Source organism: Xyrauchen texanus, chromosome 5 (assembly GCF_025860055.1).
Source record: "Xyrauchen texanus isolate HMW12.3.18 chromosome 5, RBS_HiC_50CHRs, whole genome shotgun sequence".
Taxonomy (NCBI): domain Eukaryota; kingdom Metazoa; phylum Chordata; class Actinopteri; order Cypriniformes; family Catostomidae; genus Xyrauchen; species Xyrauchen texanus.
The window spans coordinates 7,466,529-7,485,946 of record NC_068280.1 but is presented as its reverse complement, the minus strand read 5'-3'; the positions used below and the strand labels follow the sequence as shown (position 1 = coordinate 7,485,946).

Genomic DNA, 19,418 nt, shown 5'->3' with positions numbered 1-19,418 from the left:
GTTTACCTATATGCATTGTTAGACTTCTCAGACATTGTACGTGTGTGTGTGTGTGTGACAAGCGCCTAAAGTCCTAAATGTAGGCTTTGTTTTCTTAATGCAAATGCAATTTTAATGCAATTTTTTTATTTTTAGTTGGGGGTTTAACGTTACCAGGACATTTAGTGAGAATCATCCATTATTTCTTGGATGTCCCTTAACCTATCGAAATACAATTGGAATGCACACAAGAGCGAATGGAGTGCAAGTAATTATTTACTTAAATTTTGCTCTGTTCCTCACACAAAGCAATCATATGGCTTCAGAAGATTTGGACTTTAGAACATACTTTTATAGTGTTTTTATTTGTTGTCAGTTTTGAAGCTTGGCAGCCACTGATCATTGAATGCTTCTCTATGGACAAGAGCAGCATGAACATTCTTTGAAACATCTCTTTCCATAAGTCCCTTTTCTAAATTCCCACACATCCTACACTATCATTATGTCTCTGGAATACATTAATGTACTGACAAATGACTCCTGCTGTATCCTGTCTTTCATCTCCTGTCTTAAAATTTTTCACATTTTAATTTCCCCTTCCTCTCTCACCTCCTCCTCTCCTCTTCTTCCTTGTGCAACATGACATCTTGGAGCACTAAAGCTCATTGCCTCTTTCTGTTGTTGGGGGTCTGTCTTCTTGCAGCCAGTATGCTATTGCTTTCAGTGCAGCTTGATTACATCATAGAGAACGAATGATGCCAGAACTGCTGTTGACAACATGTGTGGGCAGGATGTAAAGGCCTTGCCACGGTAGAGCAGCTAATGACGTCATCATTATTCTTCAGAATTGGATCAGATTTTCATTAGGGATGCACAAGATTTTGGCACCATATCGGTTATTGGACAATATTAATGACTTTCTTCGGGCAATGTTAAACATTTCATTCAGATATGTTCTTAGATTACTTTGGCTATCATCCAGCAGTAACGTAAAGAGATAGCAACGGATTATAGCAAAGATATACCCATTTAAGATGTGTCCAAGACGTATGTAAAATGTTCAAAATTGTTCATTGCTTCCCATGTTTATCTCTGGGCTACAACTGTTCTTAGTCTAGCATTATAATTAAAAGTGTTTACCTAATACTGCTTGTTTATTTAACTTTATTACTGACAACCAACACAAACTAAGTTATGTTTTGGAACATTTCTAATTTGTTAACTCTAGTTGGTCAGATTACATGCATTAAGGCAAAATTCGAAACTTTTAACTTTTTGTAGTTTTTTATTTAAAAGCTAGCTCCAAGTTGAAGGGTTAAAATGCAAAAAGTAAAATTGTCAGCGCATCCCTATTTTTTAGGATGTTTAATACATTCTAACAGCTCAGTTTCTAAAGCATCTTCATCAAAAAGCCAAAGATAGAATTATGTGAACCAATGCCATGTTTGTTAGCGATGTTTTTTAAATGATTTTTTTATTGCCTGGCACAAAGAGTCTGGATCTAAAATGGCACTGGGATGAACGATGAGATTGTTAAGGGTGTTTGAAAGGCTACGTAGGTGTAATGGTGCTAAAAAAAATAGCAGTAAAATGTTCCCTCTCAGACAGTTTTATCTGTACAGCCCTACAACATCTAGTAGGCACATATCTTACGGAGGTGGCGGACAATTTACTCTGTTTAGGTTAGTAGTGACAATCATAATAATAATAGTAACTAATGATAGACTGATATATTAGCCAGGCCGATTAATAGGCTGAAATTTGGCCATTTTGAGAAATGTATTGGCCACTGGTATATTACGATAAAAACGTGCCCACTTGGCTGATAAAACAAAAATGGTCAGTTCCAGAATCCACTGTCAGCCTTTTCAATGGTCCATTTGCCATTTTCTTATTTGCAATCGTAAAGTTAAAAATTAAGAATTTTATTAAGAATTTAGAACAAAAATAATTTCCTACAAAAGTTTGAATCAGTCCCTGAACAGCAAAAAAGCGGTTACAAAGAGGTTACAGTGAGGATATTACAATGGAAGTGAATTGGGAAATTTTTTTGAGGGTTTAAAGGCAGAAATGTGAAGCTTATAATTTTATAAAAGCACTTTCTATTAAAATGTATGTGTTATTTGAGCTGTAAAGTTGTTTAAAATGGTCATTTTACAATCATTTTAGGGTTTGTCGGCATTACATCATCATTACATATTATTTATGTCTTGAGGCTATACTTTTTAAACAGTGAGTTTTTTAATGTTTACGGATTGGCCCCATTCACTCCATTATTAGTGCCTCACTGGAACCCAGATTTGTGCTTTTTTTAAAGAAAAGGAGGGACAAGACCAAATTATTTATTGAGGTAATCAATATTATGCCACAATTGCGGTTAATTGAGATTAACTTGTATTGAACCCTGAATATTCCTTTAAGGTTGAGTTTGGGAGAGGATATCTGGTCCCAGAGCACGAGTTCTGAAAGACCAAAGGTAATGAAGGTGAAAGGTTGACGTGTAAGCTGAGTTGACACTTTTACATCTGCACGCCTTTAGGGTAACACAGTCCACTCAACTTCCACTTCCTGTACCACATCCCTTTCTGGAAGCTGGAAGTGTGCTTGTTGGGATCAGGGTGGAAGATCAAGGGGGCGTCCAGTGGCACAGGCAAACGGGAAATGACCACAGCAAAATGCAGAGGAAATTGAGTGTCAGAAGAGAGTGTCAAATGGGTTTATTTGGCAGAGATGCTTTGGATCATTCAACCAACTGTTGATCACAAAGCTCAGTGAGGAGAATCAGGAGCCTACCTTTCATCTGTTGTCTGCCTTGATCTAGGTATTGTTTAATTAATGATTTACAAGGTTATCACTTCCTGGGGGAAATTCCCCTTTTCTGAATTTCATTACCAATAGTTCCGCCTGCAGATATGTAGCTTGAACCATGCAGTAAATGGTCACCCCCAGAGAATAAGCCCTAGAACTAGTGCCAACCCCACTCTGATGGGGATGGCTTTTGAGCTCATGCTAGCCCTTGAGTTTGGGTCTGTGTTTTGTTTGAGACAATGTTATTTACCTTCTTTATCCTCTAATTCATTAATAAGATATAGAGATTTAGAAGTTAAAGGAAATAGTTCACCCCAAAAAGAAAACTTTGTTATTCTTTACTCACAACCTGGACTGCGTTTCCCAAAAGTATCATTAGCCTAAGTTGAAACCATTGGCGCCAACGCAGAAACGCTGCCCTGGTCATTCCAAACCATATAACTTTCCTCTTGGCATGGAACACAAAAGGAGATGTTTTGGAGATTATCAAAGCTGCTGTTTTCCTTACAGCAAAAACATATTGTGACCAGGGACTGTCAAGCTTCAAAAAGGACAGAAAAAGCAACTTGAAAACACCATAAAAGTAGTTCATTCGACATGTCGGTGACAGTTGGTTGAAAGTTTCTAAGTTGAAATCATTCTCTGCTTTCTGAAATTTCTACCACTGCTCCAATTGGCCAAAGTTGGAATGAATGTACGGGTACATGTGAGCTCCCGTTTACTGTTGGAATGTCTACACAGAGGTGCCAACAATAAGTTGTTTTTAGTTGTAAATGATGTAATACAGTCAACAGGAATGCATATTTTATTAACCATACACACTAACCCTAACCAGTAACGCCATTGGAGTAAAAATGTAACCTTAGAGGGAAAATACCAACTCTGAATCCATGATCCCATTTCTTTGAGGCTGCTTGTGTCACATGCTCTCAGTAGCACAACAGGAAAAGATAGAAACATTAGAATTGATGGAAAGATGTCAGATGGGAAATGACTTGTAAGTAACTCAGAATGGGGTCAATGTCAGGGTACCGGAACGTTGAGTAGGAACATGTTGAGTTCCCATGTGATCATGTTGAAAATGAAGTCAATAATAATTTAAGGCCTTACCCTCGGCCATAGCTCTAAAATCTCATTCACACTTCTGCATTGTCAAACTTCGTACTTTATGATTGGTTACGAGGCATGTAAGAATCAATGCAGAAATAGGGTTGCCAAATATTCCATGTTAGCTGGTACTGTACGTCCCATATTTAGGATGAAAGTATGATGTCCCCATTGACACCCCCCCACCTTCCAAAGTGTGGTGAAAAGTTGGCAACCATAGCAACACAGAATTTTTGAATGCACTCAGTTGTGAATGAGTTTTGAGAGCTATGGCAGATTTGTATTTAATATTTTTTGTACAAATATGTATCAGAAATGTCAACGATTTCATGTTGTAGAAGATATTGTGTAAATTAGGTTCATACTTTATGGCTATAAATGCTGTATGGTTGGAAAATATGGTAGATGGATACTCTTTTATGTGTCTCTTGAAATAGTCTCTTTAGGCGGGGTTGACTAAGTTTTGTGGTACGGCCTATACTTTAAGCCCCACCAAGGCTGCTTCTCATCCTTTACTTTAAGACAAATCTGAAGACAAGACAACATCTTTCACCTGTAAGTTTCTTTATTTTTGCTTCTCCCAGTCTACTCACTGCAAATGTTTGATATTTATTGTAAAATATGTGTCTAAGATGGACTATGCTATAGTTACATACAGTCTTCAAGGATTAACTGAGATTCTCTTTGAAGATCTCAAGATTACTCAACTAATGCATGTTTATAAAGAAAGATTTGTTTTTTGATGAGATGCAGAGCTTTGCCTTTTAAGTTTTGCATTCCCCCTTTGAGACACTTCCTATTAGCCATGATCAGACATTTATTTGGTTGACATTTATTCATAAGTAGTATAAAATGTATAAGGCAAAGTTCCCAACTGTGGATGACGAGTAATATGCTTTTTTATTCATTTGGTTCCATACAGTATTTTAGTGATTATTGATGAGCCTCTGCAGGTACAGAATTGCTTAAAAAAGTATTTTGTCTGGTGTCCCTTTATCTCATTGGAAGCAGAAGCATTCTTTTCTCAAATGAGAAGTTTGAATGTGGACTAAATAGTATAATGTGCTCTTTTTCTCATATGCATATTATATTCATTGTCTCTGTTGGCTTTACAGAAATCCAGCTGCTTTGTTTTAATAATGTTCACTGACTTCCCTGTCATCAAATACATATTTGGAAGAAGGTGGTCTCCGCTGTGCTACATCTGTCTGAGAATTTTCAGCAACACTTGAAATTGGAACACTTTGTTACATTCTTTTCACAACATCAATGTCATAATTGAAAAGTGGGCAAAACGCTCTATGTTAGCACTGATTCTGTCAAGAAGAAAATGTAATTGCTCTTTCATAGCTTTGGAGACTTGGAGTTCTCAGTTGTTTCATTTAAGTATAAGCTTTGTCTGAGATTGTCTCCTAAAATTTCTCTGGAAAGAACAAAAAAGACACCTATGAGACAATTGAAGGAATATACTAAGAGTTTAGAGCTATACAATTAATTACATCAATTATGATACAATTTTTTATCGGATTACCTAATCAGATTACAAAAATCAAGTAATTAGAATTAGAATTAATTTCTTTTTATATTTTACATGATTACATATGAATCAGACAACTGCCTTTTTCGCAAGCGGGGGAGGGTTTCAAAATTGCATTACAGCCAGGTGGCTATAATTACAGTGAAGATGTTGCGGCGATCCACACGTAAATGAAAACCATTTGCATTAAAGTTATTTTTAGTTTTGAAAATTGCTTTTGTATTCAAAAATGTAAATTAATGCACTTTTGCCTTTGTGACAACTTTTAAGACAATGTGTAACGTTTAATTTTGATCCATTAAGTTTTTATTTCGTCATTTAAGTAACATTGTCGAAATGATATTTGCGTATTCTACTCAAATGCACGTGACATCAAATAAGCAAGAATGAGGTTTAGAAGTAATCAAAAGTAATCTAAATAGAGATGTTCTGATCAGCTTTTTAGGCCCCGATCTTTAAAATATTAAATATCTGCCGATACCGAGACCCGATCCGATACTTTTTTGCCTAGATAATAGAGCTGCAGACTGTTTTTTTGTTTGTTTACAAAAATAACTAAGTAATGAAAGTGTTCAGCATCTCCTCGAAGGCCTGTTTTACATGCTTGGCTGTATGAGACCTACGAAACTGGTGTGCATGCAATACTGCACGCTTAAACTTGAAAGTGGAGGAATCAACCCAGTGTGCAGTGAGGCTGAGCAATGACATTGAGCAAACGTCAGTGCTCCAAATGTCTGTTGTAAAACTAACAGCAGTCACATTATGTTTTAAATCACCTCGTATGTTTTCACGATCCAAAAGCTCCAAAAGACGGCAAAAACCTGCATTCTGTACCACAGAGATGGGCTAGTTGTCCAAAGCTATGAAATCAACCAGTTTCTCTGTAATCTTTTTGGCCTGTTCGCTCTCTCTCGAGGATATTTTTCCTTCCTTTTAAAAGTTTTGTCTAGTGTTTGTTGCTTCGGCGCAGCAGCCTTTTCCTGTGTTGTTTTAGTGAACTCGCCAAATTCCGTTGCATGCTTAGTTTTTGGTCGTATTGAATGCACCTCTATTGCTAACGAAACGATCGTATTGCAGATATTGCAAGTGGATGTTGGACAGTTTTCGCTTTCTAGTTTAAAATATTTCCACACTGCTTACATTTTAGCCATGGATTTGCTAATGCTAAATTACTTGTCAGTTTACTTTCTGTCGCAAATTGTGCTCAACTGGTGTAAATGATCACCATTTACCATTTTCGGTTGACTGCCGAACACCAATCAGTCAAAAAATGCCCATATCAGCTCTGATCCGATACTTGCAATCAGGATTGGTACATCCCTAAATCTATGTAATGTAATTAGATAACCTTAAAATGTAATCCAAGAGATTACATTACTGACTACTATTTTAGTCATGTAATTTTTAATCAGTACCAGATTACAATTCAGAACTAATCTACCCAGCACTAATCTTGAGTATGGATACTTTTTGATAATTTGGTGTGAAGAATTTGATGAGAAATGTTTTATATTGAAATCTCTGACATTTGATTGCAGATTTTGACATTTTCCGCAAATCTGAACACAGTTTGAGTTAAGAGACACTTGCGAGAGTACTAGGGCCTTTCTAAGTAGAAAAATCTGAGAAGCAGGAGACAAGCATTAAGTTTCAATTTGCTCTTAATTTAGTGTCATTGCTGTCTAGGTGATTCAGTTGACAATTATTATTAAATAGATCTGATCTGTGATTTTTCTTTCTTTTGGGTGGAGAGAAAGTGAAAGTTATGATTCGAATATGAGGAAACCCAGAATATCAAGCAATAGCAAGTTGATTTACCCTCCAAAGTGCAAGTATCAGAATGCCAGCTATATCTGGACCTTTGTTCAAAAGTCAGTTACAGTAAATAAAGCCTGCCAGATAACTCAATTGCATGGAATATTGCTGCAGGAAAGAGAGGATGGCATATTAAAGGTGACGCTTTGACCAGCTTTTATTTATAATAACAATAGCTGAATTAAATTCCATCATGTACCAGAGGAAGGAGAGAAAGCTGTGTTGATAACACATACTTAGTTGGAGGTTTTATGAAAGGGTGTATGGCACTTTGGACAGGTTTTTGTTATAGTGCAAAAAAATAGACAGCTTTTTGGTGAGAGTTGTACGTGAAAATCTCAGGAGATCAGCAGTTACAGAAATACTCAAACCAGCCTGTCTGGTACCAACAATCACGCCACAGTCGAAATCAATGAGATCTAATTTTTTTCCCCCATTCTGATGGTTGATGTTAACATTAACTGTAGCTCCTGACCTGTATCTGCATGATTTTATCCATTGCACTGCTTCCACACGATTAGCTGATTAGATAATTACACAAATAAGGTGGTGTACAGGTACCTAATAAAGTGCCTAGTGAGTGCATTTCCATTCTGCAAAATCATTTTGGACATATTGCAGTACAGAAATTGTTAATTGTAAATATAGAGTATAAATGTCCACAGTAATATCGGTCAATGCACTCGTAGTTGGCTTTCCTGTTGGCTTATTTGGAAAGTGCAGCTGAAGCTTTTTCAAATGCTATTTTAGCTCTCAGGAACATTGAAGTTGCGCGTGATATTTCGGGTGTGGGCTTTCAGCAATCCTGTTTTCCACTGTGGTTGCCATGAGGACAGTCCCATCAGCCAATCAAGATGGAGAGTTGATGAGTTGGCATCTTACACACAGAGACACGTTTGAGGCTGCCCTCCACTGCGAAATTACAAATTATAGTTGGGCAAGGAAGGGCAGAATCAGCAAGCATACATGCCAGTCTGGTCTGAGGTCTTTAAATAAACCCCATAAGCAAACACACACACACACACAAACACACACACACACATAATCAGTGCACTTGCTTTCAAAGAAAATCTCACACTCTTGTTGTCCCTCTATCTCAAACATTCACACACCTCGTCCCATGTTCTTCCAGGCACGCAGTCTGTGATAAGCATGTATCTGTTTGGATAGCTGCACATACACTGTGGAAAACAGCATGAGGTAGTTAAGTCAAGGTCTTTCCCAGGATTCAACTAACAGAGGGGGTACTATAACCTGGCACAATGCAAACACTCACAAACAAGTATAGCTATCTGTCTCACACCACAGTTCAGAGCTTTCTCTATGGCAAAGCTCACACAGCAGCAGAATAAGGTTGTCATTCCTGTTTTAGAGTGCTACATTTGCACATACAGTTCGGTGTGGTATACGTATTATATATATATACACACACCGATCAGTCACAACATTAAAACAACCTGCCTAATATTGTGTAGGTCCCCTTCGTGCTGCCAAAACAGTGCCAAACCGCATCTCACAGTAGCATTCTGAGTTGTTATTCTTCTCACCACAATTGTACAGAGCGGTTATCTGAGTTACTGTAGAGTTTGTCAGTTCGAACAAGTCTGGCCAATCTCTGTTGACCTCTCTCATCATTAAGGCATTTCCATCCACAGAACTGCCGCTCACTGGATGTTTTTTGTTTATGGCACCATTTGGAGTAAATTCTAGAGACTGTTGTGCGTGAAAATCCCAGGAGATCAGCAGTTACAGATGGTCTTAAGATGGTTATTTATATCTTCAGCTTTAGTGTGTCAATAGGAAATATAAATGTTAGACTCCCAAACATTACGTTTGCAAATAGAAAAGATTAGAATAGAAGAACAGGGTGCTCTGCAAGAGATTGCATTACCCCCACAAAGCCCCCCCACTGAACATCGTGAGTGTTCTGAGATTTTGAGTGCTCAAACAAACAGAATGAATCTTTAATGTCAGCAAAGGAAGACATATTTGCTTACTTTTGTTGAAATATGCCATTCAAAACTCAACATCGTCTTAATCAGGAGTGATGTATGACACATTCTTTCATGCAAGACAGATCACATATGTCCTGTCCTGGAAGCCCTTTTCCTCTGAGTTCAGTCAGGTGCAGGGCACAGTCACCCTGCAGTTATCCTGTCCTGAGGGAACCGGAGTTCACCTCTACTGCATTTCCTCTGAGCTCTCCATTCAGGAGGATGACATATTGTCTGTTGGTGGCCTTGTGGAGGGACTAAACTTCTGATCTTCACTCTGTCTGCAGGACAATAGGCTAGATTTGTTTAAAACCACATGTGTGCGGGGCAAACTTGTCCCCTGACGTCACAGTGGTGCTTCCTGATGGTGAAATGGTTTTGAGTAAGATTTAAAAAACATTTAAGTCTATTTCTCTCTATATCTCTCTTTTCTTTCAATGCGCTTTATTGGCTTATCAATTAATGGTAAATTTGTATTGATTAAGTTAGACAAATGTCAAAGTGAAAGAAAACAACAATAAGTGATATAATAAGTAGGTAATTATTCAGAGCCAGCTAAGTAAGGAGACTTTGCTTGACTAATGGCAGTGCAACGTTTTAGGTTGGAAGTATACCATTTATGTAAGTATGCGTATGCAGACCCTGTTTGCAGACACTTTAGTGCTAACAAAGTTGCCTTCAAATGTCTGGGCCATTAAACCAAATGTGTTTATATTGCTAGTTTAGGTTGCTGGTCGTCAATGTGTTGAAAGTTTCTTTCAACACACATTTTTTTTAGATTCAGAAGGCTCAGAAAGTTAAAGAAAATGTTTCTTTCTTCTGTGCTAGCATCTACACTAGCTACTCTTGGAACTTGGCAGTGCGATACTGCAGGTATTGTTAACTTTTACATGACAAATTGCTTATTATGTTCTTCATTTGTAGATCTCTTTGGATGAAAGCATCTGCTTAATTACTAAATGTAAATGTATTGCGCAAACATTTTGGCTTTTATGTGAACATGCCAAGGAAACTAAGACACTCTTTGAAGTCTAGTTTGCTTATAAGCATGCCTTGTGAATAAAAAGTGCTCCAGTTTCACTTTATTTATAAAAAAAAAAAAAATTGTTCAGTTATAGTTGGCCATTACAATTCGCTATACAAATGGCATAAAAACAATAGGATACTTTTCTCCTGTTGTTGCCATATAGAACTATCAGCCTCAAAATATCGACTAGCCAAATAGCTAGTTAACTAGTTTTTATGCATTTGATGTAATGCATTTGATTTTATGCACATGATGTAATGCATCGACAGATGAAATTGAGTTTGCGTATAGCCATTAGTGTACTTGTGCAAAGTATGTCTCGGCCATTATAGTAAAATGACTGGCCGCCTGTGATTTAAAAAATAAATAATTTTTAAGCATTTCTGTCATTGTTTTCAGAATTTAATTTGTTCTATGTCTTTGTTTTCAGGTGTATCTCATCAATGTCACATACTCTGACTCCACGTCCCACATCATCTACAGAAGATACAGTAAATTCTTTGACCTTCAGGTAATCTAAGTTTAGCAGCTGCTTTCTCTATCGGTCTCACTTGTCCTACTTTTATATTGTTTTCGTTTCTTTTTCGGTTGCTTGGTTTTCACCTCATAACTGAGTATAATGGCATATGCAAGCTAGGACTATATTTTTGGTCTGTTTCTCCCTTTCTCAATGTGCTTTATTGGAATGATAAATAAATAATGGGACAATTTTTATTCCCAAAGCAGTTGCAAGTTAGACAAAAGTTATAATAGTGTAAGATAAATAATATGGGGAATACTACAAATCTGCATTTTATGTTGTTTAATGTAGAATGTATTTCAGACCTCAGCCGAGGGGTTCGGCTGAATTAAAATGATGGGTGTATTTTACACATTAGTGTCTAGCTCCACAACACAGCACTAATGTTTAGGATCTCAGGACACCTCCGCCAGTAACAGTATTTGCTTTGGAAGCAGAATGGGTTCACACCCAACCCTTCAGGTGCAGTAAGGCCCCTCTGTAAAGTCTGGGAAGAAAGAGAGAATGTGTGCTAGTGTAAAGGGTTGGAATGACTGTTCACATGTAGTTGCAGTGTAAGCATGTCTGTTTGAACATTTCTGAATTAGCATGTTAGGTGTACAGTACTGAATATGTGTTTTAATAACATATTGACCAAAAAGTACAATAGTATTATCATGTTGTTTGAACATGATATCATGGCATTATCATGTTCTACACAAAGGTTATACTGTGTTTCTGGACATGGTATTTTATAATTGTAAATGGTAATACCATTTGTTTTGGACATATACCGTGATAATACAATGTTTTTTGGGCATACACCATGGTAGTACTATGCTTTTTAGAGTATGCACCAAGATAATACCATGTTTGTTGGACATACCTCCATGATAATGCAATGTTTTTGGAGGTACCATGGTAATACCATGGCATTATACCTATAAGCTCTGAAGGTGTTATTAAAGATTTCCTGTTTCAGTGGCATACCCAAAATTAAAGACTTAGAACTTGACAAAAATAAAGGAGGGTCATGTGTTTTGTATCATTGTAAAGAAAACTTTAAAGAAATGTATGATATAGATTATGATACATTCTGAGACTCTCATCTTAAGAAACTGAAAAAACAAACAAACAAATTTTTTTCTTAGTTTTCTTATTTGACATTATACTGGATATCTCTAGGTGTAAATAAGGTGGCCCGAAAAACTGCTTTTGTTTTGTTCCCAATCATGTCAGCTGTATCTGAGAAAACATTTGTTTTGTTACGACAAAGCAATCAAAAATTGCATTACAAAAATTATTTATCATAGTGTCCAAAAGCATCTCTATGTGTCAGAAAAGCCTCTCCAAACACATAAAACATAATAATTGTACATAAGAACTTATAACACATGCAAATACAACAGTGACTTAAGGTTTGCATAGCATACAGACATGATGTTAGTAAGGAGATTTTACAGAATGAGTGCCTTTTGACTCAATGAGTCTGCATTGAGTCTGTGTCATTTACATGGCGCCATCTCCTGGTGGCCATATGTAACATTGTGCTTCATGTGGATTATCTTATGATCAATGTATCCGATTAGCTTGTGTGTGGGCTTGTTTGAAATATAATCACCTCCTTTAAGTAATGGTATGTGATATTTTATGTTCTTTTTACTTTTCGTGAAGTTATAAGCAAATAAGTGGCATATAAGCAACACCAACATAATAGTCAAAGACAAATACTTAGCTATAATTCGCTATATTTTTGCCTGTGAGTAAAACAATTAGGCTGGTTGTATTCTACACTTTGAGAGCTTTCCAACATATGACACATAGATTATTGATGTGTTTGATGTTTTTACTGAGTGCAATAATATATACAGTGCTATTTTATTTTCATTTAAATGATCTAAACGAAACACTTCTGATCTGTCTGCAAATTTCAAAGCACTTGTTCAGTTTTCAGATGGAAGGTGTGTTTTAGGGTTATAGGGTTATACCATGTTTTGTAATACTGTAGTTTTTAGGCTATTTACCTAGATATTATCATGTTTTTGGTCATGCCCCTTGGCAATACAATGTTCTTTGAGATGTACCACCGTAATACCATGTTTATTTTTGGACATACACCATGTTAATACCATGTTTTTTAACATGTGTCATAGTAGTACTATGAATTTTTCTTAAATTTACCATGGCAATACCATGGTATTTTTTGAACATGCACCTTATTCCATGTTATTCATTGAAGTACATTTGAGTACCATATTTGTATATAAATATGATAATCACTGTCCAACATAGTATTTTTCTTGTCGGAGATGTATGTACTGTATTTGTCTGAGTGTGTATGTTGCGCAAAGACTTTTGAGTGGTTCTGCTACATTTCTATAGTCTGTTTAGGTGATTAGTTCTCTATTAAAAGACTCCAATATATAACACAGGAGGTAATGGTGGCCATTATGTGTGCAGGGCAGTGGGGTGAAGTCAAAGCCTCCATTGATAAACCGTGAAGCTGGGTAAACACGGTCAGTCGGTCTACTCATCTCCTGTTTCTGCCTGTCCGTATGGAATAATCATCAGGTGGAATTACATAAGGAAGAGGGAAGAGCTGTAAACAGATGCATTAATGGTTTTAAGAACCTATAAATAATTAACTCTGTTGTGCTGATAGTGCTGTTTTCTGGTTTTAGTAGTTTTAGTAGTTAATTAGCTTCCTGATGTGGATCTAAGAGAGGTTTTAAATATTATGGTGCTGCTCGGGTTTGCCATCAGGTTAATGTGTCTATGGATGGTTATTCTGGCAGAGTGTTGATTATTTGTACAGACATTAATCCATAAGAAGTCATTATATTTCAGTGTTGCCGCCAATGTACTGTTGATTAGCATTAGCATGTTGTGCATGTCGCTGTTTAGTGTAACTCCAAGCTAAACAAGTGTACCATGTTTCAAAGCTTCACTGTTTAACCTTCACTAATGCTCCACAGTTCATTTAAAAGAACATAATGCACACTGGCCAAGAATAAGGCATCATACTTTCTTTTGGTTAGTTTTTTGTTAGCTGAGCAGAGGTCTTTAATCCAAATACAACATTGTGCAGACTGAAATGTGTGAATTTTGTAGATTCAAGGACTGCTATTTTGAAGTGATTTTTTTTTTACCGCAGTAACTATTTCCAGCAAATTCTATGGTTACTACAATTATTGTGACTTTAATAAAACTGTTATACAACCCCATTTCCGAAAAAGTTGGGACCGTATGAAAATACATTTTCAAAAAACAATGAAATTCACAAGGAATAAACATCATATAATGTGTAGTTGTAGTGCTTTCAAAATAGCAAATGGTCAATACAATTTACAAATCACTCCATTTTGTTTTTATTAGCATTTTTCATATTGTCCCAACTTTATTGAAATTGGGGTTGTAACTTGGTATTAGCTACAATGTTAAGCTCGGAAATTGTTTGAAGCTCTCAATGACTATGTTGCCACTGCTTGACATTTATTAAAACTAATGGTTACTTTTTGGAAAGTATATGCTATGTATATTGGCATAAGATTGTGTACTTTACAGTTTTACTGCAGCATGTAAACTGTAGCAGGGAGTAAAGTAATATAGCTTATTTTTATTAGAGATATGGCAGTTTTAGGATTGTTTCTATATGTGTTTAATCTACTACTTTTTATTATAAAAAATAGCTCATTGTGTAGAAACCATACCGGTAGTTACAATGTTCTAAAAACACTGTAAAAAAATATTTTGATGTTTAGTTGTATCAAGGTGCTTACTTGAGTTGACTCAACAGCCATTTTTTACAGCCATCTTAACAGGTTAAGTTGTGATTCTATCAACTTGTACTTGAGTTGAATTAACAACTGTATTTGCAATCTCAACTCTCTTAACAAAGTTGTCTGATCAAAGATTTGCCAGCTCCCAGCATGCACTGCAGCATGAATAAATAACGAGGTTAGTGTTGAAGGCATTTGTAAATAGTTGTGATGATGTTAAGAGCTTATCTTTTACCTAATGATGTTTCTTCACTTACTGTTTGTCTGTGTGTAGTGTTGATATCTATGTGCCTTATAACCACACTTTTGTGCATGCAGCCCTTTTTTACAGTGTAGTGATGAGGAGCCACATGATTTTACTTGGTAACTATGGTGTTACTAGAAATAAACACAGCTATATACAGTTACACTGGTTACTATACAAGAACTATGGTATATGTTCATAAGGGATGGGTGTATATTCTTGGATGTATACCAGGAAGCCTGTATTGTTTGTACTTCTAGGTTCTTGTTTGAAGTTTCAGGTCTATTTTGTCTTCTCTGGTCTCCCTGGAAAACCACCCACAGAGCTTGTGTTGAGCTAGCTCGGAGTAAAATACATCAAGTCAATTTTAAACTTGTGTCTAGTAGTATGTTCAAAAGCAATGGAAGCTTGCATTTGCCTTAAAGCGTCACTAAAAAGAATCCTAAAAGGTCATGAAACACTAAAACACATTTTTTTAAAAGTCAAATGATATGTACATTACTTGTTGCAAAATCATGCTATTGGTAAGCCAGTGTTGCTGTTTGGCTGGTATTACTGTCTTTGCATATTAAGTGGGATAGGAGAAAGTATTTTAACATCGAAAAAATTGGACACTTTATCTTTAAAGGAACGTCACTTGAATGTGTTGTAAATTTGTTAAGTCTGAGTTGTGTTTAGTACGGAGGACAATTCTAGGTTCTTTTACAGTGGGTTCAAGATGTCTTTAATTCTCTTGAAATCTAAACCAGAGTCTCTGTTTTGTAAGGATATGCCAGTACAGTGCGAAGTATTGTGAGCTGAATACTAAGAGATGACCTCTGCTGGTGAGGTTACTTCTCTCAAACTCCTTTGAGGAGGTGGGTGTGTCTCATTGCCAAGTACACTGAAAGCTCTCCAGTAATGTAGTGTGCTCAGGTCTTCATCTGACCGTAAAGCACGGCAGAGTCCTGACATCTGCATAATGTGGGCGACTCACCCTGAATTCTCCATCCTCACTCCAAATCTGTGTGCTTTGTTTGCTTGTCTTTTTGTCCTTTTTCTTTTTTGAGGGAGAAGGGAGTAGAAATATGTCTATTACGAATAGTAAAATTGTCGAGGAACATGACAAGCCTTGTGAGCAATAGGGTTGGGCCAGGAATAGTTGACTAGTCATCCAGCAACTGACTATTTGATTGGTAAGGTTCATATTGCACTATTCAGATTTTTGTCCAATCAAATATAGATTGAACCATGAACCAGAACGCTATAACAAAGCGTCTCAGCTCTAATGGAAAGATCTTGTTTGATGATTATGTTGCGTGTTGCGGCAAACTGAGGAGCTTGACTGACCTGTTCAGAAAGAGGGACCAGGCTCAACAAGGAATGGCAGCATTTCACTATGATGATTTCATCCAGTGCACCATGAGCATCTGAGAAAAGGCTCTGGGTTCATACTTAGCTGCAAAAACTGAAAAATGACACATTTTTAACAGTTTATTTACTTTTTAATATTTAATATAGATTGTCCCTCCACCTAATACCACCTTCAACTGACTAGAAAGTAGCAAATCATACATTGTAAACCCTAACCCTCATCACAGAATTTCTATTTTTCATCTTTATTATACAGTACTTTAAATGTCAAGTTTAGGGCTCATAACTTAAATATATAAGCTCCATGAACTTATTTTATCTGGAAAAACCAATGACTTAAGATTTTAAGTGTTAACTCAAACTATTGAGTACAAAATGTAGGCTATCCAGTGGCTTGTGCTTGAATTATGTAACGATGCTTCCTTGGTTAAAGGGAACATATGGGGGCATTTATATAGTTGTTATTAAGGATTTATAGAGGTTTTAGCTCTATTGTTATTTATTTGTGTTGTTTTGTTGCACGTAGTTATTTTGTGATGTCAACGTTAGGGTGATCAGTGTCCCCTTTGGTCATTTTGGACCCTGTTAACACTATCTCAGTTCTCCTTGTGCATGTGCAACTGAAGTACAGGTGTTCTATGCATTTCTTTGAAGAAATACGTTTATTTAATGATAGATATAATCTTTATAAGCGTGTTATTGTATGACCTAAATTTGAGTCCATTCTGTTAAAATTATTAAGTTGAAACAACAACATTTAAATAGCAAATCTGAGGTAATTTGACTTGCATCTTGTTGCATTAACTTAAATCAGGGGTCCCCAAACTACGGCCCGCGGGCCGAATACGGCCCGCCCCCACATTTGGACCGGCCCTCTGAACAATGCCATGCAGAGAAATATTTTTACAATTTAATTTTAAATATGTTTTAATCATATCATATTTGTGTTTGATAATACATATTGGCTTTCAAAATAAAATTTCCCTTAGTTATAATTATTAAAGTAGCCAAATTATTTGTTAGATTCACCCGGATTAACGTTCCATCGTGATCGAGCGGGTGCACGCGATCCAGCAAGAAAATTTAAAGTGACAACAAAATGGCCAAACGGTTGGGAAAGAGAAAAGTTGATTCAGAATGCAGGGTATTTAACCAAAAGTGGACAAGTGATTATTTTTTTGTTCAATGCAAAGAAATGGCTGTTTGCCTCATCTGTCAAGAAACAGTCTCCGTGTTCAAAGAATACAATCTGCGCCGACACTATGAAACCCGCCACAGAGACAAGTATGCGAGTTTACAAGGCCAAATGAGAGCAGACAAAGTGTCGAAGCTAAAAAGTGGACTATCTGCTCAGCAAAATACGTTTGTACGGCAAACCCAGTTGAACCAGTCATCCATTCGAGCTAGCTTTCAGGTAGCTAAACTGATTGCAACCTGCAGTAGGCCATTCAGTGATGGTGAGTTCGTAAAGAAATGTATGAATGCTGTTGCGGAGGAGGTGTGCCCCGATAAGAAAGACTTATCTTAAATGCGGTGAGTCTGTCCGCAAGTACAATCACCAGACGAATTGAAGAAATGGGGTATAATATGCCCAGCTGAAGAAAAAAGTGAAAGAATTCGATTTTTTTGCATTAGCGCTGGATGAAAGTAATGACGTGCAGGACACGGCACAGCTGCTCATTTTTCTTCGCGGAGTTAGCTCAAACTTTGAAGTGTCCGAGGAGCTGGCAGCCCTAAAAAGTCTCAAAGGTACTACGACAGGGAGGATATTTTTGGTAAAGTGTGCCAAACGATAGAAGAGTTGGATCTAGACTGGTCTAAGCTGGCCAGCATCACGACTGACGGAGCTCTGTCAAAGGGACATAGTTCACACTGATTAGCCTAATACGCATGAGTAAGTAAATAATTTGATTTCAATAGCAATGAATATGAAAAAATGTCATTACAATAGTAATAATGCTCTTTTAATAGGCTATATATCACTTGATATGTATGGTGCATAAATAATAAATTAATCTAGCATTAGGAGGCATAATACTGTAAATCCATTTAAAATCATAATAAAATCTCCACAATAAATCACTCCGGCCCATGCCATTTTCTGTTAGACTACGGCCCTCCATTATAGAAAGGAAAAATGATGTGGCCCTCATAGAAAAAAGTTTGGGGACCCCTGACTTAAATAGTTAAGTTCATTCCTTATGAACACCAAGTTAAGTGAACTAAATTACACAAGTTTTGGAGATGCCATTACTCAATTCAATTAAGGGAATGAGTTAACTTATTAGGGTTTTCAGTGTAGTTCGTAGTTATGATTGTTGTGCTATTTAAAAAAATGGAGGATGAGCACTTTAAAATGTCCCGACCCTTCCTGTTTCAATTGAAAATATGTCAACACAGGATGCAAAACTGCAAGTGGGTCTTTAAAGGAGAAGGTTTTAGTATGATGACAGTGTGCTAACATTTGTACTGTTAAAGCCCTTTATGTGAAGAAGTGTCTCCAAATTCATCCCCTACTAAAGCACATCAAAAACAAATTTGTAACAAATTAACCACCATCAACAATTCATTTCAACTTTCAAAAACACGCTTTGAGACCCTGTTTCTTTGAGTTTTATTCTGTTTCAATATGTAGAATCGGTTTTTGAATGCCACAATGTGAACTCGCCTTGGGAAACATAACTGATCTGTGTCTGTCGAACATGACCCAAAACCAGAGTTATTATTCAGGGCTTCCTAAAGATGGATTAGTCAACTAGTTCTTCAGAAAACCCAACGACTTGTTGATTTGGAAAGTTCTGTAACATCCCTAGCAAGCAATATCTTTCTTTCAGTGCTATCAAATGAAATCATTTGAAAAAGAAACAATACAGCACATGACAGCGTAATGCGTCGTTCTCTATTATCCTATGTTTTAAATTCTTTATAAGTTCTGAGTGAACTTAAAGCCCAGACGTACATGCCACCTCTCCAGGGTTTAAATGCGTCATTCTGTGGGCTTCTAAGCCCGGTGAGAGAGGGATTAGGACATCACATCTGACAAAACGACATAGTTGTGACATCTGCTTTGGGTTTTCCTTATATCTGAACTGACTGTGTCAACTGTTCCCTACCTAAGCTGTCTTTACCAAGAAAATCTGACTGAGAAACTCTCAATAGTCCTGTTTGAACTGCAGTTGTTTGATATCTCTTTTTGTGGCCTTGAAGAACTGGCTCTCGATATAGGGAGATTTTGAATATATCGGGACTTTCCTGATGGAATATGCAGAGTTATTG

General features: G+C 36.7%; 1 protein-coding gene across 3 annotated transcripts in view; it reads left to right on the top strand.

Moving 5' to 3' along the window:
• LOC127643822 (SH3 and PX domain-containing protein 2A) overlaps positions 1-19,418 on the top strand; it is a 129,838-nt gene that overhangs the window by 4,863 nt on the left and 105,557 nt on the right. For all 3 annotated transcript variants that reach the window (XM_052126722.1, XM_052126720.1, XM_052126723.1), the window contains exon 2: positions 10,698-10,778. In XM_052126722.1, the coding sequence (XP_051982682.1) occupies positions 10,698-10,778 (81 nt within the window). The remainder of the gene's footprint in view (positions 1-10,697; positions 10,779-19,418) is intronic.